This window comes from Lampris incognitus, chromosome 17, assembly GCF_029633865.1.
Source record: "Lampris incognitus isolate fLamInc1 chromosome 17, fLamInc1.hap2, whole genome shotgun sequence".
In the NCBI taxonomy this organism is placed as follows: domain Eukaryota; kingdom Metazoa; phylum Chordata; class Actinopteri; order Lampriformes; family Lampridae; genus Lampris; species Lampris incognitus.
The window spans coordinates 22371703-22396763 of NC_079227.1; the positions used below are offsets into that span (position 1 = coordinate 22371703).

General features: G+C 42.5%; 2 protein-coding genes across 2 annotated transcripts in view; both read right to left on the bottom strand.

Moving 5' to 3' along the window:
• The window catches only part of ttyh2 (tweety family member 2), a 117701-nt gene extending 100498 nt beyond the window's left edge, over positions 1 to 17203 (bottom strand). Inside the window, exon 1 of the mRNA XM_056297355.1 lies at positions 17075 to 17203. Within this exon, the coding sequence (XP_056153330.1) occupies positions 17075 to 17203 (129 nt within the window). The remainder of the gene's footprint in view (positions 1 to 17074) is intronic.
• Positions 17204 to 19516: 2313 nt separating this feature from the next.
• rpl38 (ribosomal protein L38) lies at positions 19517 to 23036 on the bottom strand. Its single transcript, XM_056297253.1, has 5 exons — positions 23015 to 23036; positions 22778 to 22803; positions 21733 to 21793; positions 21364 to 21486; positions 19517 to 19586 (listed from the first exon to the last, which is right to left on the bottom strand). The coding sequence occupies exons 2-5, from the start codon at positions 22778 to 22780 to the stop codon at positions 19561 to 19563; spliced, it is 213 nt and encodes a 70-aa protein (XP_056153228.1). The 5' UTR covers positions 22781 to 22803; positions 23015 to 23036; the 3' UTR covers positions 19517 to 19560.
• Positions 23037 to 25061: the final 2025 nt, after the last annotated feature.

Below are 25061 nucleotides of genomic sequence, written 5' to 3' on the forward strand. Positions count from 1 at the left end.
CTCACTATTGTAAAATCAAATTGGCAGCTCAGGCCACTTAACTCCTGCCTAAATTAGGCCTGCATAGATTCTTAGGCGAGCTGGCTCAATATGATAACAGCCTCTTCCTTACTTGCTCATCCCTAACTCAGAGGCCTACGCTGCTGTCTCCTCTGTTTTGTCTCCAATCTCCTCCTGTCCAGAGAGGAGGGGTTGGGGGGGGGGGGGTAAACGAGGGAGAGGCTGGAGGCAAAGGCAGCCGAAAGAGAAGAAGGAGGATGTAGATGAGCGGAAAGGCAATGCCCGTTAATGCCTGACAGAGAGGGAGAGAGAGAAAAAGAAAGAGTAAGAGAAATACTTAGAGGGAGTGGCAGGTGGACAGAGAAAAAGGAAATCTGGATGATGAACACAGTAAACCATTGTGTGGCGGGGATGGAGTGAAGACAGATGACAGAAAGAGAGGAAAGGAAGGGAGGAGGGTCGAGTTGAGCAGAATGGAAATGTGTGTGTGTGCACGCGCGCGTGTGTGTGTTTGTTTGTGTGACAGATATGGTAGGGTATGAGGCACATGGTTACCTCAAACAGACAAAACCTCCTCATTACTCTGTACACGGGGCCTGAATTTTCTCCCGTTGCTAGCCTATTGTACATAACTCAGCCCTGAGGATGCAGCATTATATTACCCCGTGATTTCAGTAACGCGAGCGATGTTCTACATCTAAACGTTAAACCAAAATGAGCACACATAAGAGCTTGACAGGACACGTGTCTTGGGCTCAGCTTCCAAGGATGACTTTCAGGTTTGAAAAGACAACACAGTTTAATTTAACAAACGTAATCGTGTCAGGTCTACAGAACACATGCTTCTCTCAGATCATCTCATTAAGTCTGGTGAATGAACACGTAACTTGTACAGTTAGAAATCCTGGACGAAACCACCCTCTTAAGACGCGGGCCCCTCACAAACACTTACTATTGAAAGTATTTTGGCAGCGAAACTTTTGAGAGCTTGCATGCGGGAATTTACACTCATTGAAACTACTCACATTTCTAAAATTGAAGTCAGGGGGAAAGACAAATTAAGGAGAAAAACTTGCTTCTCTAATCCACCATCATTACCTCTCAAAGGTTATCTGGCAAAGGCGCTGAATCTCATTTTTGCAACAATTCTCACTGAGAATTTGGTGTAGAACTGAGTTAAGCAAGCAGAGGTGTGTGTGTGTGTGTGTGTGTGTGTGTGTGTGTGTGTGTGTGTGTGTGTGTGTGTGTGTGTGTGTGTGTGTGTGTGTGTGTATTTTGGGGGTTCGAAAGCCCCGTCATGCTATAAAGGCTCCGTCAGATCTCCCTGATCTCACCATACCAATGGCACATCATTTGAAAGGTACAATCCCTCCCTAGTTTTCCAGCCAAGGGTGCTTTTATCATCCTTCAGAATTTTTAAAAAGACATTTATAAGGGTTTTGGTTAGTGAGACATTGGCAGGCATCCATCAATATGCATATCTTATTGACACTGTGCGCCTAGCAGTCTAATAATGCTTCTTGGCAAAGGATTCTATGAACAATCAGTGCAACTTAACCAAATCCAATAGATGTCATATGAGATTGGGTTTTATCTAGAGGAGAAATCTTATTGGCTGTCCCCCTGTCTAAACATTGGTTCACAGAATAACCACAATAAAGTGAGGTTCAGTTTCTATTGTGTCGCTACGATATTCTGTGTGCATTGCGTACTGCAAAGAAATCGGTCCGACACACAAAGAGAACCACTCACACATGCACAAGCATTAGTGCAAGAGTAGGTGCATGCATGTGCATGTATGTGCATGCACGTGCATGCATGCATGTGCACATTCGTGCATGCAGCCACGCACACACGCGCGCGCGCACACACGCACGCACGCACGCACACACACATACACATACACATACACACACACACACACACCCAGGGGAGTGTGGGACAAAGAGAGCAGCATTATGAGGCGGTGACAGCCTGAGGAAGAAATGACCCAGGAGGTATTGGGAGAGTGATTTACATTCTCCCAGGACTCTGAACATCCCATCAAATGCAGACTGAAAGGCAATGAGAGGATGAAAGCACAGATAAGCACAGAGACAAACAATTTGTGATGCCATGATGGCAGATTACAAAGTATTTGGGAGAACTACTGACAGAAAATGGAGACATTTGAAGACGTGTTTTAAGATAACTTTCAGATGCAGAAAAGTAGTACAATTTGAAAAAGTTTTAGTTCTTATGTGTGGCAATACAATCTTCATAAAAAGCACTAAAACTTGCATGACCCCTTAGATAATTAAATTGATACTGATTTCGTATCAGTATTTCTATTTCAGTGATCTCAGGAAGATGTCGGCGCGAATTCACGTTTGCAGCAGCCTCACCCAGTACCGTCTATGTAGTGTCTTTGTCCTCGTCTGTCCACATCTTCATTTGATGGCTGGGAGAGCTGGCGCTGGATTGGTTGGGAGAGCTTGGTCTGCTGTATCCTGTGGGCCCAGGGACCATGGCCCTGCCCGGAGCTGCGCCCGGAGAGGAAAAACCGAGGGCAGTCTGACAGGATGCAGAAGCGGGGCAAGCTAAGCTAACTGCTAGCCCATCTAGACCAGCAGTTCTGATAACACCGAGGGCGGTCTGGTGACGGCCTCACCTAGCGTTGACTGTTTTTTTGGTGTCGTCGTGTGGAGTGCGGGAAGGTGTGTTGAAGGTGTCTGGCTGGGAGAGCTGGTGTTGGATCGGCTGGGAGAGCTTGGTCTGCTGCGTCCAGTCGGCCCAGAGACCACGGCCCTGCCTGAGGCTGCGCCCGAGAAGGAAACACCGAGGGCGGGCTGACAGGACGTGGAAGTGGGGCAGGCTAAGCTAACTGCTAGCCCATGCAGACCAACAGTTCCGACAGTCATCCTGGCATTCATTCTCCCGGACGGTGATTTTTTTTTTTGTGGTTTGAGATATATGTTCTTGTATTTTTTAGATATGTGTTTTTGTCTTTGTGTTGCACTGCTGTGGGCTGGAGAAACAATATTTCGTTTCATTTCATGTATGCAAGTACATGAAATGAAATGACAAAGTGCTCCTGATTCCTGAGTGGTTACTATAGAATGCTAAGTGATGAAAAACAGACGGGACACAGGATGCCAAATGACTCATACTATTTTACAAATGCACTACTTACTTATGATGATCTAAATTGTACATGGTACATGCCTCGCACTGTGAAGTGCCCCTTAAAATCAAATTTTAACATGCCCTTAGTGACCATAATTAATACATTAAGATGGAAAACACAACCATCTGTTGAAATGCGTCTGCTAAGCAGCATTGAGTTGTGGAGCAGCTACAGTCCACAAGCTTGGAGTGGTGCTAAATGCATGCTAAGTGATATCAAGTCTTTCAGAAGCATTGGCTGGTCCATGGCAGGTGGCAGACAGCTGTAGGTGGAGTGAATCCCCAGATGATATGTGTGTGTGTGTGTGTGTGTGTGTGTGTGTGTGTGTGTGTGTGTGTGTGTGTGTGTGTGTGTGTGTGTGTGTGTGTGTGTGTGTGTGTAGACCCTAATTTGTCCATTCTTACTAATACAAATGGCCAGCTGGACGTTTTTAATCACTAATGCTTATCTATGCAGGACATGGTTGCTTCTATCAAAACTAAACTCAAGTCCCCTGTCAGAAAAGCCCCATGGATGAACGAAGAAATTTGCAGCCTTAAAAGAACCTGTCAAAGATTTGAATGCAAATGGAAGTCCAGTAAACTGCAGGTTCATTACTCGCTGCTCAGAGACTCATTAACTTCATGCAATTGTAAGGTAAAGGAAGCCAGGGACCAGTGTTTCTCACAGCTAATCTCTGCCGACCAGCACAGCCCCAGAATCCTCTTTAATACCATCAATCAGCTTGTAAACCATCCTTCCTCTACTGCGGATGCTTCTTGTCCAGCCCACTGCAGAAGAATTTTTACCTTTTTTCCAGACACTTCATTACAATAGAGGTCAGGGCTACTGGTCAAAAGTCCAGGAAAATAATGACAATAGACCAGTAGCCCTGACCTCTATTGTAATGAAGTGTCTGGAAAAGATGACGGTGTGGAAGCTGAAGTCAAAAATAAATGGTCAGCTAGATTCTTATCAGTTTGCCTATGAAGACAATCATGGCACTAATAAGGCAATGCTAACCATAATACACTTTATTTTGCAACACCTTGGAAACCCCAAGGCCGATGTCAGACTGCTGTTTGTAGACTTCAGCTCTGCTTTTATTACGCCGCAGCCACACATCCTTCTCAGTAAGCTCAGACAGATGTCAGTTAACCCATATACTATCATCAGGTGGTATCACTCTTTTTGACCAACAGGTCCCAGCAGCTCCAAGTGAACCAGACCTTATCCCAGTCTAAAGCCATCAACACAGTCATTCCTCAAGGTTGTGCGAGTCCTCCCATTCTTTTTACATTATGTAGGAATGATTGTACAAGCAGTCGTCCCAACACTTTTGTTGTAAAGTTTTCTGATAACACTGCCATCTTGGGATGTATGAATACAAACTCTGGCATTTTTGGCTTTAGTTTAAAGGTTAAATAATTTGTACAATGGCGTGATGACCATCATCTCATTGTAAACACTAAGAAAACAGAAGAAAGGATTTTTGATCCAGAACATCTGGAGATCATTCTTCAATACTGATCCATAATGCTTGTATTACCCAGGATCCTTCTTACAGCTACTTGGGTGTACATATTGACTGCACTCTGTCTTTGAATGTCCATGTGTATTCTGTATGCACTAGGATCCAACAGCGACTCTACTTTTTGTGCAGACTCTGGGTGTTTGGTGTCTGACAGGGGGTAATGTTATTTTATCCCGCTGTGTTGGAGAGTATATTACATTATTGAATTTCATCTTGGTTTGGTAACATATCAGCTAAGTTGAAATCAGAAATAAACAGATTGGTCCACACAGCATTGAAAGTGATGGGGGTGAGGGAGCATCCCTCCCTCCAAATGCTCTTTGAGAAGACTATAGTTAAACAGGCTAGGAAAATTATCGTTGACTCCTCTCATGTCCTATTTTTAGAATACGAACTGCTCCCATCAGGTAGTTGCTACAGGGTTCCAATTAAATACAGAAAAAGATACCTGAACAGGTATATATATATAAAAAAAAACTTTCATCCCTCTGTCAGTGAATCTCCTAAACTCAGGACATAAGGAGGGTGTAAAATGAGAGGCTGTGTTGGATGTATTTGAATGAACTTTATGTCTGCACTTGTCTGTGCTATGCACTTTGTGTTACTGCACTATATTGTATGTATTTTCATGTAGCCGCCTTTTTGTCAAAGACACATTTCCTCAGGACAATTAAAGTAATCTTGAATCTTGAATCTTTTTAATAGTAAAGATTGATCATGTTAGAGCAAATGTTATTCCTCCCCCCTATACAGTAGACCTCTCTTGCCCCTCCTTGGATGTGTTGGATTGTTTTAGACCAAGAGCACTGTAGGAAAGAAAACTGTGTCACTTATGAGAACCTCGTCTAGTCCCCTTGATACTATCCAAGCAGTTTTGTTGCTTTAAGAAGCAATAAAACTGCTTTAAGAAGCAACTGCCTTTCATTTAAAAAAATCCTAGAAAAGATAGTGCTGGACAAAATACTACAGGCACTTAATAGCAAAAGTTTCCATCTGGGTTCCGCAAGCTACACAGCACAGACATTTTCCTTCTCAGAGTCACAAATGATTTACTGATGGCTGCAGACTCTGGTACATGTTCTGTGTTATTATTGTTTGACCTCAGTGCGCTTTTGATACGATCAACCATTCCATCCTTATTGACAGACTAAAACAGAGGGTGGGTATTACTGGATCTGATCTGGACTGGTTTCCTCGTATTTAGCCAACGGGTAATTTTTTGTTTCTGTTGGTGAATTTACCTCACAAACTGCTCAGTCTAAAAATGGAATACCACAAGGATCAATTTGGGGATCTGTTCATTCTGCCCTGTATATGTTACCCTTGGGAGAGATAATCCATCACCACAACATCTCTTTCTATAGCTATGCAGATGATACACAGCTGTACCTGCCATTTAAACCTTCGGACACCAGTAAATTAGCTTCACGATAAAGGTGCCTATTTGACATAAATGGCTGGAGGTCCCAAAATTTCTTAAAATTTAACTCTGACAAGACAGATTTTCTCATCATTTACCCTGAACATGTCTCAAAACAAATACAACTATTTGGCCCCCTCACTCCCAACATAAAGTCACTTACAAAAAAACCTGGGTGTTATCCTGGATTGTAACTTGAGCCTGGATCAATATGTAAAAAAGGTAGTCCAGTCGTGTTTTTATCAACTGAGGAATATTTCTAAAATTAGATCAGTTCTGTCCTTCAGAAACACAGAGAAAATTATACATGCTCTTATATCGTCCCGCCTTGATTACTATAATGCCTTGTTTACTTGCCTGAACAATCGAGCTATGGAGCAGCTCCAAATTGTTCAAAATTCAGCAGCTAGACTATTGACCAAAACAAAGCGATTTTCACACATCACACCAATCCTGGCTTCACTGCACTGGTTTCCAGTCTCTTTTAGAATCCATTTAAAGTGCTTTTAATCACATACAAGGCTGAACGATCTGGTGCCGGAGTATATAATTGAGCTCCTTACACCTTACTTTCCGAACAGGCCCCTCAGGTCTGCCAGTCTGGGTCTTTTAACTATTCCAGAGTCCGGGTTAAAAACAAAGGGTGATTGAGGGCACTGGAACAGTCTTCCACTGAGCATCAGATAAGCTGACTCTGTTGCTTCTTTTAAATCTCATCTTAGGGAGTTGTTCCATATCTGATGCAGGGGTCTAAAGACAGGATGTTGTATTGCTATAAAGCCCACTAAGGCAAATTCGTAATTTGTGATAATGGGCTATACAAATGAAATTGACTTGACTTGACTATTACAGAATGGCTTTTTCCAATAACGGATTTTCATTGGTTCAGCAGCTGTTGGTTTTATCTCTTTTATTGAGAATTTCTATCTTGTGTGTGTGTGTGTGTATGTAAATAATATGTATGTGTATATTATGTGTATGTGTATGCAGGTGTGTGTATATGCATATGTTTCATCATTATTTATCTCTTGCAGTTGTCCCTATTTGTTGCTTATGTGTATGTATATGAATATTCATATGTTTCATCATTTACCTCTTGCATTGTTCTCCAATGTTGCCTATGTTTTGAATTTCTTCACCCTGGAAAGCACTTTGTGCTTATTGCTTGGAAAGTGCTCTATAAGTAAAATTATTATTATTATTATTATTATTATTTCTTTCACATTTCCTGTTTTGCATCCTGTAGAGCCGGGTCCAAACCATGGACCCGAGGCACTATAGGGCAGATGTCACTTGATTGACAGTAGTCATTGTAATATGTGGGCTGTTCCGAGTAGGGCGATCTTCTGGATTGCACTGATGTTGATGTTTCCTGGGATACGGTTGGTGAACTTTTCCCTTCTCTTCTTCATGAGTCCTAGAGCTCCGATGACCACTGGTGTTGTTTCAGTCTTCATTCCCCACAGCCTGTTGATTTCAATCTCCAGGTCTTTGTACTTGGTCAGCTTCTCTGTGACTTTCACTGAGGTGTTTTTTTGGGATGGTATTGCCATGTCGATGAGCATGCACCTCTTTTGCTTCCTGTCCTTGATAATGATGTTGGGCTTGTTGGCTTTTATCTCTCTGTCAGTGCAGATGGGCATGTCCCAGAGGATGGTGACGTCATTGTTTTCAGTGACCATTTTTTGTAGTAGAGATTATTATTATTATTATTATTGTTGTTGTTGTTGTTGTTGTTGTTGTTGTTGTTGTTACTACACTGAATGGATAGTGATAGTGGCCCTGTGATAGACTGGTGGCCTGGCCAGGATGTCTCCCTTTCTGCCGCTCAATGACTGCTGGGATAGGCTCCCGCATCCCGCAACTCTGAATAGGACAAGTGGCTTGGATAATGGATGGATGGATGGATGAATGGATAGTGACATCTTCTCAGTCAGATGGAGGGTCAAATGGGTGTCAGGTCGGTTACAAAATGCTGCAAACAAGGAAGATGAACAAAATCCCACTTGAAATGCCAGTGTCTAGTGGGCTAGGAGACTATTTTTGATACTGTCCCCCATTTCACCTTGAGTTGACTTTACAATTTACAAGGCTCTAGATTATTATTCAACCCTCAGTCATCCTCAATTCTGTTATCAATCTCCTTTCCCCGAAAGAGGTTTCAACAAGGAGAAAATTTGTAGTCTGAGGAGTGGGAGGAAAACTTTATGCATTGCTGTTGCTAGATATCTGACATAGTGTATTACCATGGCATGGATAGTTTTTTCTCCCTTTCTTTTTTATTTTAGTGGGCTGACAAGAGCACTAGGTTTTTGTTACACATTTACAGCCGCCACCGGTTCCCCTCTTCTATGGAGAGTTAAGTGAAGGCTGTCGAGTACCTTGAGAAATGCTCTGGGAGCCACATGAGCGACAGCGACATCCTGGAGAGCTACCCCACCCCCGTCCCTCAAAGTTGGAGGAGTCTGAACGGAGGAGTCCACCTCAGTGTCTTCCTTCATATTTCTGCCTGCTCCCTTCTGACGCTGGGGACACCCTGAGGGCCAAAGGTCTTTCCGGGAGAGTGCACTCGGCTGGGCTTTCCCATACTCACAGCTGGGACACCATTAAGTCCCAGCAGAGCAGCCCATGGGTTATGGATGAGATGAGGAGAAAAGGGAAGGAAGAGCCTCTGCTGCTAAAATCTTCTTCAGTCGGTCACGGTCCTTTGCCCTGTTTCCTTCAACATTTTGCGTAGCCAACAGGAGGCCACTAGAGTTTTCTATGATGTGGTTTGTGTGTGTGTGTGTGTTTATGTGTGTCCATAGATGGAGAGTTCCTACTCAATTGTAGCAAAAATCATGTATGCACACAATGGAAATGTGAGACATTTGGTCTATCCTTGTCGTTGTCCAGGCCAAGGTTAATTACTCATTTCCATCATGAGGGCTTCTGGTCGTGGCGGTGGACTTGCGGTACTTGAAATGATATCTTCAGTGTGCTATTTCGTTAACCCAGCTGGAACCTAAAGCCCAAATCCAAACCCTCGGCGGGAGAGAGGAACCATGATTGTAGTGCTACACCCACACCAATGAGCCCAACCCATCCCCCATTCTGCATTACACATCCTCCTTGGCAGTATAGACCTTCATTGTTATGTCCCCGCAGGGGAATTTGGCTCCATCAGTCCACTCGTCATCCCAGTTCACACAGCACTGGTGTGTGCCTGACAAACATGGATAACTATCCTCTAACTAAGCTTCCACAGAACAACCATCTGACAGCCATTCTACTGAACTATACAAAAGATGATCCAGAGCATTATGAATGATACATCAAGGAAGTACCGAGCCACACCACATTCTGGTAGAGCACAGGCGCTGTGGACTGTCATACGTGCTGCAGAATGCCATTAGAAAATGTTGGGTCAGCATTTTGGATGGACATAGTAAGTGTAGGCTCAGGCCATACCATCTAGCTAGTCAGGTGATACTAATCTCTGACTTGAAGCACAACAGAGACAGATTGGGGTTAATGACCTTCTGCGGAGCCAGAGGGAACACTGGCTGTGTGTTGGCACAAATGAGGCATTTGAGGACGGCATGCTGGAGTGAATCGCTGCACATATGCATAAAAAAGAAAAAAAATACATACATGAGTGTCAAAGAAAGAGAACGCCAGAGAGCGAGAAGAGAGATGAGTTGCGCATGAATTATTGATTTACTTGAGGAGGAAGGATTACAAACTAGACTTGAATCCTATGCGATCATAATGAGTGAGATACCTGAACACACACCAATAGATTTTTAAAAAATTTGGCACGGATCATGTTCCATCATCCATCACGTAACAGATACACAAAAACAGTTGACAGCTTCAACTCTTTAATCGGTAAAATAAACTTGCAACAGTGCCGAGCTGTGGAGTCATCGGCTGATTTGAAGGATGATGATGGGATCAAATGTTCAACTATTTAAGATGATATAAGCCTGAATATGCGTGCATCTGTACAAGGGTTGGCTTCAGCGGTAATCGCTGCATTTTAACAGATACCACAGGTACCATCGCCATTACATTTTAAAAAAGAGGAAAATCACATCAGAAGATTACTCCTTCGCTTTTCTACCCTCATGACTACAAATATCACACACACACACACACACACACACACACACACACACACACACACACACACACACACACACACACACACACACACACACACACACACACACACAGTGAGGAATCCAACAATTTATTACTTTCAAATGGTCTAGGGGTCCCGTGGCCTAAAAAAGAGCAATGAGAGAAAGGAAGACGGAGAGCTATAGGAAATGATGACAAACGGCCAAAAAAAAAAAAGAGCTGAAAGCGGGACAAGCAAAAGAAGAAAGGTCTGGAGGAGGAGGAGATCAGGGGCACTCAGGCATAACACTGTTCCCATGCCGTCTCTATAAGCAAAGCCACTGAAGCAGAAATATCAAGCGTGTTAAGAGTGTTTGCCTCCATAATTGAATGTCTGCGCTGAGCTCATTTGTCCAATCTCACTCCGTGCCAGAGTAGTCGTGAGTACAAGAGTCGGCGTTGAGTGCTTTTAATAGGACCACGTCCAGGTCGGACAACTGAGTGACTGGATGGCGAGAGCGGGATGACGGCTGTCTTTTGTTAAGGGTGTCTGATGCTGCTCCCCCATGTTAAATAGCAGGACTGTGTTTATCTAAGCTGGGGGACAGAGAGATCAAATGGGATTTAGCCCTCTACGATTGCGTAAGATGGAAATACAGTCAGGTATGTAAACACGGCCAGGATGTCCATGTATGAGAAGGAGAGATCATCAAATGGGTCTGTTTGCTTAAAACACCAGGTTTGAGCCGTGCATCCTGTCGCATCCGAGACTCATCCCATAACCCATACTTGTGTAAGGGTGAAGCAAACACAAAGGAGGGTCCTGATAAATCTCTGATGTGCAACGCACAACCTGTGCATTTTACTCTTCCTTTCTCCTAGGGTCCATTGTATAAATGTCAAACAAATGAGTTCATTGTATTCCCCCCTGTTTCTCCCTAATTGTATCTGGCCAATTACCCCACTCTTCCGAGCCATCCCGGTTGCTGCTCCACCCCCTCTGCCGATCCGGGGAGGGCTGCAGACTACCACATGCCTCCTCCGATACATGTGGAGTCGCCAGCCGCTTCTTTTCACCTGACAGTGAGGAGTTTTGCCAGGGGGATGTGACGCGTGGGAGGATCCCGCTATTCCTCCCAGGTCCCCCTCCCCACTGAACAGGCGACCTGACCAACCAGAGGAGGCGCTAGTACAGTGACCAGGACACATAACCACATCCGGCTTCCCATCCGCAGACATGGCCAACTGTGTCTGTAGGGACGTCTGACCAAGCCGGAGGTAACACGTGGATTCGAACTGCCGATCCCCGTGTTGGACCACTATGCTACCCGGACGCCCACAACCTGTGCCTTTCATTCTTGCTTTTTCCTAGGGTCCATCATAAAAATGTCAGCCAACCGAATTCTTTGTATTTTACCTGAACAAGATATGCCCTTTAATTCACCAAGCACGGAGAAATCCCACAGTCAGTGGCTCCATGTCCCAACATAATAAGATGTGAAACAACGCTGTGCCACTGTTTAACCTCTGTGGATGTGTCATTTGGACTGTTCCAAATGGCTGAGTTAGCATATTTTTCTTCAGCATCGGCGTTTATAATGTAATATTTTACAATACTTTCTGGCAAATACTGTCCAGGAACATGTTAGAGCAAATATCTACCCATTGTGTTGAGTGACATAAAAAATGGCGAAGTTAACAAGTCAGAGAAACCCGAGAAATACGCCAGGAAATGGTTCAAAAAGCACGTCGGCCTTAGTTTTACTTTACTTTTACTCCCTGACAATTTCCGCCGCCTCAAAAAGCAGTAAATGTCAATCGAGAGGAGGCATAGAAACCACATGATGTCTCAACACATGGACATACAAGAGGGAAAACCCAAGGCCTAAATGTCCGGTTTCATGTCCTGGTTGCTTTCTATTTGATTTATTTTGGTCTTAACTTGTGTGACGAAGATCCAAAAGGTACTGCTTTTTCCTCTGATACCTTTCGCCATGGTATCACCTCCCCGTATTTTAATTACGAAGCATTGTTACACGAGACAATAAATCCCACCGAGGCAAACACTCATCATCTTAAACTCATCCTTCCACATTTCAAAACGACATAGGATCCAGTTTGTTAAGGGTACCCTTCCAACCAGAGAACTCAATTAACATTTATTAGAACGTCCCAGGGGCAGCGCTTTGCAATTACATTAAAATCAACTCATGGTGTCAAATTTCCCTTGCCCTCCACCAAAGCAGGGTGTTGTCCAAAGCGCCTCACCAGGATCTACGTGAGGAGGACAGTGAGCTCGGTGCAGTCAGTGTAGTAAAAACAGACATCACCCAGGCCAAACAGATATGGGTCAAAAAACAGGACATGGATGCCTCAGATGGACCGCGACCTGCGGACCTATAGAGTGCTGGCTGGTATAAGTACACACCCACACATGCACAGTAAAACACACACACACACACACACACACACACACACACACACACACACACACACACACACACACACACACACACACACACACACACACACACACACATGTGCAAAAAAAAGAAAAGAAAGAAATATCAGGAAAACTAGGCCCCTGTCCTATTAAAGGGAGAGCTCTTTTTGAATTCTGCTTTTGCCCTCCTTCTATTTTTCCATCCTCTCGGCCTCAGGACAGGGAGATGAGCGGGGGGACCACGGCTCCCACAGCACGCACCACAGACCGAGGCCAGAGTGTGCTCGCTCAAGTAAAACGCTTATCGGATTACCTCAGGAACACGTCCAGCCCCAAACCAATCGATCAGACTACTACGACCCTTGTTTGAGGCTTTCTGCCGGGAAAAGTTGGCAACTCTACAGCGTGACCCAGCACCGCAACATTTGTGGGAATAGGTTGTTTATTGTCTGACAGAAATGAGAGACGTCCTTTGGTCAGGTGATTTAACCAACTGACATTCCATTACTGACAACAACAGCAGTGTCCAATGGAGGGTGAGAAACTGTGGGCCTGGCATTGTTGGGATGCAGCCATCCCTACACCAACAACAACAATGACAACACACACACACACACACACACACACACACACACACACACACACACACACACACACACACACACACACACACACACACACAAGGGAACAAAGCCTGACAAATAGCAGCACAGTGAAAGATCACGACCCCTTGCGTTCTGTTGCATTCTGTGGGCCACAGCCAAAAGACGGATTCGAAAACACTGTCCAAGCTATAACTAGCCAATTACAACTGCTCTGACAAGGCATTTGGCGCAGGCAAGGCATGGCTGGGTTGCTCCATACTCTACATACTAGTGGATGGCTACAGGAATCAACGTCAGCAATTCTTCTGCCGCACAGTGAATTCGACATCATGTGTCTGCAAGGGTTTTAAATTATCTCCTGATAATTCCTATTCTCTATTATTAATCACTCAACACATGTCAGTTGACTAAGGTGCATTACTGTTAGTCATACCAGTAGAAAACACATAGCGGTTGGCTTAGAGTACACTGAGGCAAGTGCCAAATGACACATCACCAAGTTTATAATCGTTAGTAACAGCGTTATACAACAATCAGCCAAAAAATTAAAACTAATGACTGGTAAGTGAATAACACTGACTATCTTGTTATAATGGCACCTGTCAAGGGGTGGGATATATTAGGCAGCAAGTGAACAGTCAGCTCTTGAAGTTGATGTGTTGGAAGCAGGAAAAATGTGCAAGCGTAAGGATCTGAGCGACTTTGACCAGCGTCAAATTGTGATGGCTAGTCGACTGGGTCAGAGCATCTCCAAAACAACAGGTCTTGTGGGGTGTTCCCAGTATGCAGTGGTCGGTACCTGCCAAAAGTAGTCCAAGGAAGGACAACTGGTGAACTGGCAACAGGGTCATGGGCACCCAAGGCTCATTGATGCCTGTCTAGTCCGATCCCACAGAAGAGCTACTGTAGCTCAAATTGCTGAAAAAGTTAATATAATAGACAGGTGTCAGAACACACAGTGCATCACAGCTTGCTGTGTATGGGGCTGCGTAGCCGCTGACCAGTCACAGTGCCCATGATGACCCTTGTCCACCGCTGAAAGTGCCTACAATGGGCATGTGAGCATCAGAACTGGACCATGGATGGATCAATGGAAGGAGGTGGCCTGCACTGATCAGTCATGTTTTCTATTTCATTCTGTTGACAGCCGGGTGTGTTTGTCATTTACCCAGGGGAAGGAATGGCACCAGGATGCACTATGGGAAGAAGGCAAGCCTGCGGAGGCAGTGTGATGCTCTGGGCAATGTCCTGCTGGGAAACCATAGGTCCTGGCATTCATGTCAAGTCAAGTCAAGTCAATTTGATTTGTATAGCTCAATATCACAAATTACAAATTTGCCTAAAGGGGCTTTACAGCAACACAACATCCTCTCCTTAGACCCTCGTATTGGATAAGGAACAACTCCCTAAAAAAAAAACCTTTAACAGGGAGAAATTCATGTGGCTGTTACTTTGACACGTACCACCTACCTAATCATTGTTGCACACCATGTACACCCCTTCATCGTAATGGTATTCCCTGATGGCAGTGGCTTCTTTCAGAATGATTATGTGACGTGCCACACTGCAAAAAATTTTCAGGAATGGTTTGAGGAACATGACAAAAATTTCAAGGTGTTGCCTTGGCCTCCAGATTCCCCAGATCTCAATCCGATCAAGCATCTGTGGGATGTTCTAGAAAAACAAGTCTGATCCATGCAGGCTCCACCACCTAACTTATATATAGTGACTTAAAGGATCTGCTGCTAACATCTTGGTGCCAGATACCGGTGGACACCTTCAGAGGTTTTATGGAGTCCATGCCTCAATGGATTAGAGCTGTTTTGGTGGCACAATAGGGACCTAAACAATATTAGGCAGGTGGTGTTTTAATGTTTTGGCTGATCGGTGTAAGTGTGCCATGTTGTCAACAAATTTGCAGCCAACACTGTACCAGATTCTCATAATACAAGACGGTAATCATCTCTATGCTTGTCTATAGAGCCAATCCCATCAGGCTAAGACTATATGGGTGCTCTTAAAGTACTTTATTACTCTACCTCCTAGTGTCCATACTGCCAGCTGGGGCAGGCTGGTATTCATACTTATTGGGACAGTTTCTCTGAGTAGAGCTGATTCTTAGATGGTCACTGGCCCACAATATGAAGGGATGTCTCACACATCCCATGGCAACTTATCAGCATTGCATATATATATATGTATGTATGTATGTATGTATGTATGTATGTATGTATGTATGTATGTATGTATGTATGTATGTATGTATGTATGTATGTATGTATGTACACACCACATACACAGACACTCTCTCTCTCTCTCTCTCTCTCTCTCTCTCTCTCTCTCTCTCTCTCTCTCTATCAGATCTACTAATGCAGTAAAAACAGAGATGGTGATTACAATTAAGACTGACAGCCACGAGTGATTGAAAATGCGATGGCCTACATAGCATTACATTGCCTTGAAATTGCATCATTAGCACTGGTGTTAGAATAAATATTCTATAAAGTGGCAGTGTGAGACTGCCACTTTGTAGAAAAGCCAGAGCCCGGGGGAGAGTGATAGTGAGACATGAGGTAGATAGAGAGAGAAGGAAAAAGGAAAGAAAGAGGACCCAAAAAAAAGAAGCAGTATGCCAGAAAAGAGGCATAATGAGAAAAGGGTGCATGGTTGTGGTGACGGGGTGGAGGGTTGTTTCCCTGCCGTGTCTTGCTGGGGTCAACAGTATTTGCCGTGAGAAGTGCTGCACTCCTACAGTGGCTCATCATCCACTCCTCCCACACCCAACGGCTCTCTGACTCCACTTGGTCACAGCTAATGGAAACTCACAAGAAAGGGAAGAATCTCTCTCTCTCTGTTTATGTACCTCTTTTCTCTCCATATCTTTCTTAGCTCTAACAATGCAAAAGCAATCCACTGTGAGCTGAGGCTCAGTGTAAAGCGGTGGTGAGAGCAGATGCCAGGCTGACGCGGGAGGACACTGTGGAAGGGGAACTTTGAAATACCATGTATTGTCTTCTGCTGTGTACTACCTGCACCCTGGGGCACTAAGCTGAACCTTTTAAAAATTTCAAACAGCGTAACACTAAAACATTCATAGAACTTTACTTGTTCAGAGGCAGGTCATTAGCCACGTAACAGACAGTCATTGTCATGTGCTCTAAATTCAGGTGGGAGTTGCCTCGGCTCATGAAATACTTCTTCCCCTCCACCCTTGTTCTGTCTAACACCCTCTATCTACAGCATGCATACGTGCAAGCCCTTTCTTGTTTACTCGTTTACTAATCTGCCAATGGCAGCTCTTGGGGTAAAGGTCAGAAGAGTAGACTATGTGCTGATAAGAATACCTTCTTATCCTTGGGCAAGTCAACGTATCTGTCAATAAACGTTGTATTCAGGTGAACTGATTCAACCTTTTTTTGGATTTTCTTACCTGGATTATTGAGCATGCATCAAGACACTGAAATTATGAACGCTAACAAGCCCAAATACAGAGTTCATTTCGCGTTTGGTTCATAGAGCTATCTAAAGATGTAGAGCCAGTTAAAGGGAAGGGCTGGGAAGTTGTGTCTGCAAGTTTGGGCTGTAGCGCCGACTACATAACTTGCTATGAATGAGATCCGGAGAGACAGGTATGAATGCGGGTGGACAGGCGTAGAAGGGCACGTGGTGGGAGTTGTTTGCTCAGCTTTTAAATTGTAAGTTTGATTAGGAAGTCCTTCATTCATTATAAATAGACCCCCATACCCCCCCCCCCACACACACACACACACAAACCCTCCAATGGAGGATCACTGGGAACGCGACAAGTCCGCTTATCTTTTACCTGCTGGTAGTTCTCCTCTTCTGGCTGGAAGCCGTTGTCAATGGGCTGAAACCTCAGGTTGATATGAGGGAAATTATGAAGCCAGTAAGTCCACCAGGGCGCAATGTAATCCACGCGCGGAGAAGACATCGCTGTCCTTTTGGACAAAAAAAAAAAGTTAAGGCAATTTAGTGAATTAGCCTACCCTCATTACGCGGACAGCTCCGTCTCATAGCAAACAAAGGAGACGCGGTAACATACTCATTGGTCACTCATCTGACCAAACAAAAAACAAAACAAAAAAAACAACCATAAAAAGTCCCGCAGAGATGGCTGATTAATGCCGCCGTGTAAACAATTCCGACAGGATGTCTCATGAGAGAAGTAGTCAACACTTCTGCTTTTCCCTCTCAGTGTTCGGTCACGAATATCCCGACAGCCACTCCGGGAGCCGCCGGATCGCTAATGACACCGGGAGTCGCCGAGTGGGGACGCGCATTGTAGAGAGGGGGGCACAGTACGAGAGCGCGCAGAGACGCTCTTCAGTGAGTTGCTGGCTGGAGATGAGCCCCATCTACCTTTCTGTTGACTCGGCTTTTTCCATATCACCCCGCGATGCTCCTCGGGTAAGGGTCGCGTTGCCCCTGCCTCACTGCAACGTTTCTATAACACCGCCCCCAATGAAGCGACTGCACTGCCACCCAGTGTAAATGTGCAGTCAGTACGCTGTCTTGCTTTTTTTTTGCAGAGATCGCTTTAGTTGGTGGATGCAGTCCAATGAGTTTATTCCCTCAGAAATAGCTGATTGATATAACATTGTGATAGTACAGCTATAACTATCATTGTATTATTCTACTTTATGGCAACGTAATATGGGATAGCTGGCTGGTCTATAGCAGAATAACCGACATAGCTTGAGGTCGTGTGGATGTAGCCTGATGTGCACAACATACAAAAGCTACTCTTAAATTCTGTTTGCATGAGTTAACCTATAATGAAATTATGATTCTATTAAATTACAGAAACGTATGAGTTGTCAGATAGCCCAAGTGATGTGCTGATAGAAACATTGGTAGATACTTTTTATATACACATATTTGATAACTTGTAGGTAACTTAGTATTCATTTTTATATTTGTAAAAACACAATTACATTTTTTTTCATCAGAAACATACTGTAGGTTTCTCGGTAATTGTATGATACAATTCCAGAACACCTAGGTAGCAAGAAGTGCTGTGGTACACTTTCATGTTTTCACACTGAATGCTTGCAGCGTCTCAGCACCTTGACCTAAACAGAGGCGTAACAAGTGCACAGGAGCCTCTTCACTGAAATCACTAATAGGAAAGTTATACCACATGTGATGAGCTCACCGAAAGGGGTTGCACATTTGCATATATGTGAAACAATATGAAGTTGTGGGAGGACAAACAGCTAATTAAGAAGGGTAGCAGGGCAACCAAGACAAGAGGTGTCCCTTTTATCCACATGTAAAAGACCACGTGAGAATTATTGGTTAGTGAAATGTAATGTACACAGGTAATTGGATCCCAGTGAACGCTTTTCAAAAAAAGAAAGCAAAGCATGAATTAAACTATGCATGTACCCTTAACTGTTATAACTTGATTTCTGCCATAACACATGCTCTGGATAACCGAACAGCACATTAAAAGATCAAATGTATTAACAGTGAAATATACACTAAAAAATTCCCACAAATAACACACCATAGGAACTTTGTGTATCCATTAGCTTACTCGAGATTGTGGTTCATACCTTCATTTCATCAATACCTGCATTAACACAGCTCTGTGATACATGGTTCAAGACAACGAAATTATATCATTTTTATATGGAGCGAAAAGCTCTCAAAAAATGGTTTGTCAAGTTTAAGCAGACCCCATTCTGTTCTTCTCCAGTTGTGGCTGCATGGTTGCTACACCGCTGCAGTTAAAAAATATCAACTGGAAGGATACAGCTTTGGGAGACCGAATGATGCCTAAATTGTTTTTTAAATAAATTATGTGCAGTGATGTACCTTGTCAAAGAAGAGTGCCAGATGTTATCCTATCAAGTTTCATCTAATTATGACAAAAAATCCTACACTTCCATCTGCACATGCGGTTGCGATTACCTCGACATTTCGTTTCATTTCATGTGTGCAAGCACGAGGTGAAATGACAAATAAAGTGTTCCCGATTCCTAATTTGGGAATCCAGATTGGATTTGATCATATTGTGAAGCCTACTTTCAATCAACAGCATCTCAATTTTACTTCCTAGCCAGAGTCTGAAAACTTTGTACTCACTTTCCTCTTTGACATTCAAAACAATGGGTCCTCTCCAAAACATGACTTGGGTTAAAATGTCAAACATGTCTCACTGAAGTAATCTCATATAAATTCATAATGTTTCACAAAACACAAACCCACTTAAAAAAAAAAGAAGTCACGGCAGAGAAACCAATTTTTCAAATTTTTATTACAATTTATCTGTACATAAAGGTCCTACTTCAGCTCCTTCACAGCCAGACCTGTAGAGAGAAGACAACATAATTTCAATGTCATTGATTGGCATATCACACATCGATCACAGGACCCCAGACATTCATCTTGGGACTCCTAAACTGATTAGATGATTCTCAAATTTCTATTAAAATTAAAAAAAAAAAAAAACATTCTGAATCCCGATCTGTCCCTTTTATATACATGGACTGGTGGAACTTAAATTTCAGGGGATGCTGAAATTAAGCACTTGGTTCATCCTTATTTTATCAAGTGAGTAAATGCACCTAGGGGCACAGTTAAGCCCGTCATGTCTGGACAACTTGGAAAAATGTTTGTGACATCTTTGATTGATCAGAACCTTTTACTTTTTACAATTTTTTTATAGACCTGTTAAGCATCCATCTGACTACAAGATAAGAGAAAATGGCAGTTTAGTGATAGTTTTATAAATCTTGGCCAAGTTGGCACATTCAAAACTTTCTTGGTGTGGTACTTGTAAAGGTCACAGACGGGAACAAAATTGTTAACAAAAAAATGCAAGAGTGAATAACGGATATTGCATATCACACAATGGGGTATCCGAGGCTGTGCAGTGTTAAAGAATTTCCAATTGCCAGCAATATCTAAATATATGCCTCTTAAACAGAAAATCACACCAAAAGCTCATTCATATATTACTGGCCTGGGCACCACATGGGAATTCTGTATCAAAAGTCATCAATATATGACAACCAATGTTTATAATAATAGTTGGGGTCTTCACATACTAGGAATTTCAACATGACAGTGAGACTGCTAATGACCTTGTCATTTAGTTTAGATATGTCATATAGATACCAATTTATCTTTTATATCTCACTGACTTCAGATATTTCACCCTGGCACTTCTACACATTTATCAAAATAGACCAAATGGCAGTTGTGTAAAGTGATTTATAAACACTGGTCACAAGACTGGCTTTCCTTATACTTTAAAATCCCTCCTGCATCAATCACCATCTTATCAAATACATATATAAGCAAGATCATTTCAGGATGTATACATTTGCCTCACATCCTTTATATCTACTAGCATACAGTTTGCTTTAACTATAAAGATATGAAACACAGAACAGTAATCAAAAGGTCCATGCACCACAAATTTGAAAAATGCTTCAACTGGATGCACCTTCTCATTTTACTGGCAGTTGTGGGGTCAATTCATTGACACCATTATAGTTATTTGTAGCTTTCACAACATAGATTTTACTCATTCAATTTCACCCGAGCCTGTTTTAGCATATATTGTACAGCTTGTTCCAGGTGAAACTTACTGCAATTACAGGTTTAGACCAAATGTTAAAGACTAAGTGGCGCTGGAAAACGCAGAGCTGTGGGAAACCAGGAGCACATGAACTTCGAAATATGAGCTGTATTTCATCTCTCGCATTAAAATGTATAGTCGTTAATCTGTACAGCATTCGTGTGGTTTTGCACACGATTTTGTTTGGGTGGTATCCATATTTTGCTGCCCAAAACTATGCAACTGACTCATATAACAAAACATAAGGGATTAAACAAATACTTATTTGAATTATTAACGAAATTAATATTGTAAAGCAACCATCTTTTTAGATCTTGTACAACATGGGGTTTATGACTTAAGGTCACATGTAAGAAGTTCAGTCAGGTAGAGACAACTCTCGATGTGTGGGGACAAGCTACTCAAGCTTACAGGTTAACAGATCAGAATGTCTCCATTCATCTTATGCCTTTCTAAATAGAGTTGCGCAATAGCGAAACACCCATTTCTATAGTACTGACCTGGAGGAAGGGACTGCTTCAGCTTCTCGGCCTTTTCCTTGTCTGTGATGACGAGGGTGTACAGGTACCTGCTGCAACGCACCTTGAATTTGACATTGTCCTTGTTCTTCTTGATTTTTACAGCTGTGGAGACATTTGGTCCAATGAAGTCACACTCAAGACACATCCCCTTGCGTGTTAGTTAAAAGATGTACTCAAACATTAAAATGCTGATTAGAGATGTGAGGTTGACCATTCCAAAGGATTTACAGCAAAGTTAGAAAATAATTATTTTGGTAAGGTACATGTTTTTCCCAATATTGCTAATCATACACTATTCTATGGTGAGACGTGAAGGCAGGGGAGACTGAGCTAAAAGGTCAAACTTACACTTGGCATCCTTCCTCCTGGCTGTCAGCAGGAAATCTTTGATTTCTTCAATCTTTCGTGGCTGCAGAGCAAAAGCAAAAGGATGGCCATTAAAACAATTCAGTTTGCACCAGGCTGCAGCTTCCCTACACCTTAATAAAACATTGCTTCAGAAAGTAAGTCAGCAATCAGAAAATACTTTCTCAGCTCAAGAAGTTGGTACATATTGCAATTAACTCACTGGGCTTCACACTGACAATACAAGACATATATGTTAATAAAGAAGAACATCCAAGTATTTTTAAGTTTAAATGACAAACGCGTAAAAAATTCTAAAGAATTATTGGATTATTCTGCACTGATGGCAAAAGGGGGGGGGCAGTAATCGCCCAAATGTTAGAATCTGCACGTAATTTAAGTCTTCTGAGCAGTTTTCACATACTGAAAATGACACCGATAGTGAAAGCAATAAACAGCTCTGAGGAATATCACTTGAAAAACGGTCGATGAATTGGGGGTTAAGTAAGTATTGTTAGTGGACCGGTGGAACTGGAGATTCGGAGGCAAAGCGAAACCCAGCACTTGGTCCATCCTTATTCTTGCAAGCGTGTAAATGCATCACGGGCACTACAGCCCATGATGTTTGGACAACTTGCTGATAGTAAGTGCTGCTTCCTTGCTAACGGTAAGTAGCCACTGCTTACTTGGTAAAGAAACCGTGTGCGAAGACTGCATGACACTAAGCAACATCTTCAACATAATAGGCTTTAGCTTGCATTTAGAAGGCGTGTGATGTGTATCTGGTATTCAGTTAACCATATATCTATTTTGGCAAGCAGCAAAACTTATAGTTAATCCACAACACGTTATCAAGCTGAGCGGCCCAGTTAAACTGGCTAACAGCATGGCTAACGTTAGCTAGTTTACCCTAGCCTGAATACGTATTATTTGCCGGTGCACATTACACCAGCACAATATCAACGTGTAATTATCACCTACATCGTCTTTAACACTACAGTCAAAAGGACTTTACTGACGAGGCATTTAATGAAAATTCAATGCTTACCATCTTGCCGATGTCAGCGGACTGAACTGTGAGAAAAGGCAGATAAAGATGGAGTCAGACTATGGGTAATAACGGTTGAACCGAATGCGTTAGATTAAAAATGATAATCAGATTATCGGGACTACAGCAACTGAAATCACATTTTCATAATTTATTGAGTTTAAATTTTAGTATTAATGAAGATGCATGATGATTGAAATTGTCGATTTGTTTATCTCGACAAAGCGAGACTCACACAGTCTGCCGCAGAGGGGATGAAAAGGGGCGGAACTTCCGGCTTGCAGGCTTTTATACTGACTATGGCGGGGCATAAAGGACAAATTTCTCGAATATGCGTAACCTGCATTAACAGGCCTATTGTGACCATAAAATAATGCAATCATATAAACACTATCTATCTATCTATCTATCTATCTATCTATCTATCTATCTATCTATCTATCTATCTATCTATCTATCTATCTATCTGTCTGTCTGTCTGTCTGTCTGTCTGTCTGTCTGTCTGTCTGTCTGTCTATCTACCCAGTTACATGTGGCCATGCAGAACAATGTTGAGCAATAATTGAGTTTTAATTGTGTCTTGATTTTTCGTATTTAAATAACGTCTTTGTAAAAAGTCATCATACATATTGGATTCAAAAATGCTATTCATTGACTGAGTGTCAAGCGGTTCAGATAATGGATGGATGTATGGATGTATGGATGGATGATTGGTTGTCTCAGGCCAGGTGAGATGGCATTACGAGGAAATTTTGGTGAGTTGATATGCATCTATCATCCCAACTTTCTCTAAACTCATGCAACTCAAAGGGCAATGACCAATTTAATCTTCATCAACAAATATAGATGTCATGCTCTTGAAATGCATGGCTCAACATTTATTTTAGTTAGTTTAATTAGTTGATTTTTAAGGTTTGGATAAGAACCAAGTGTTGGACTTTAGGAAAACTGCTCTAGTTTTTCTCGGGGTATGTTGCTTTAAGCTGCTGTTGGTTTTTAACGTGGAAAAAGTTTAGACGGCAATTGGCAGTTTTATTCTTTTAAATTCACAGCAACTGAGCAAAATGTGATAAAATTGTAGCTGGGGAGTAAAAAGAAAACAGGTTGGAAACACACCTGTTGTACTTTTCAAGGTAAAAAAACCCCTTCTTAATGTTGGGTCCTCTGAGTTTGATCAGTTTATTCCATTTTATGCAGTCAGCACTTTAAACACCCAATTACTTGGATCCGTCTGCCTGCCTGTCTGTCTTCAGTACCTACATTGTACTATATCTGACAAAATAATTATATAGTCAGTATGACACACTCAGAAACACACCATCCCAGAACACCAAACTGTTAGCTTTAATTGAGATGGCTTCTCAACGAACCCATAAATCAAAGCATAACAGATCAGTACAAATGTGTCACGTTTTAGTTTGCATATCTTAGGATGAACATTTCCGGAGTCCCAGGATAACTATACGCTATTGATGCATATTTCAGAAACCTTTCTGTGCATGAAAGGATATAGCCTTCCATGCACAGAGAGATTTCTATAGCACTTTTGTAACTACACTCCTGCTATTTGCTGGCTTCAGAGTCAAATTACCATTCATAGTCATGACAGATAATTTCAAATGGCTGCTGGAATAATAGGCTTTAAAGTATCTAAATGCGTAACACTCGAGAATTTCCCATCTATCATCTCTACGGTGTGACATGGTAAAAGTCATTTGACATATTTCCTCAGAAGTAGAATGCAGTTAATGGGCCAATCCTAACAATAAAAGCTTTGAATCAGAGCTCTCATCCTGCTCTGCGGCTGTCAATTAAATTTTTTTGTCCTTTTATCTTTGGATCCATATTTATGTGTGTGGGTATGTGTGGCTTTAATGGGATGAATTTATGCTTTTGTAGAAACATTTTGCTCGACAGAACAGTCAGAGTGACCTTGAAGCGCAGTTAGCCGCAGCAGCATTCTTCGGATAGATTCCCCACAGAGCCAGTGTCTTCCCTGGATTTGGGTTTATTCATGAACTTTACCCGTTAAACAGTGTTTCAGTATTCAGGGTTCAAGAATGATGGATACTCGAGGTCAATAATTTATGTTTTCAGCTGAGTGTGAGCTGAACCCTTTTGATGCTTTGAGTTTGATTGACACCTTGATGAGTTTCCACGGGGACACATCTTTTGACTTGGCATTAATTCATAAAGACAGGAAACACCGGGCCAGTCGTTTTTGATTAACCCTAGTATCTGCCTGTCACAGGTCAACTCCCTCTAGATACTAAATCAGTTTTCA

Excerpts from the sequence above, each read along its gene's own strand:
- rpl38 (XM_056297253.1), bottom strand. Across the intron at positions 21,487-21,732 it reads CAGGAGGAAGGATGCCAAGT|CTGTAAAAATCAAGAAGAAC; the intron begins GTAAGTTTGACC and ends ATGTCTCCACAG. Across the intron at positions 19,587-21,363 it reads GAAGCAGTCCCTTCCTCCAG|GTCTGGCTGTGAAGGAGCTG; the intron begins GTCAGTACTATA and ends TTCTCTCTACAG.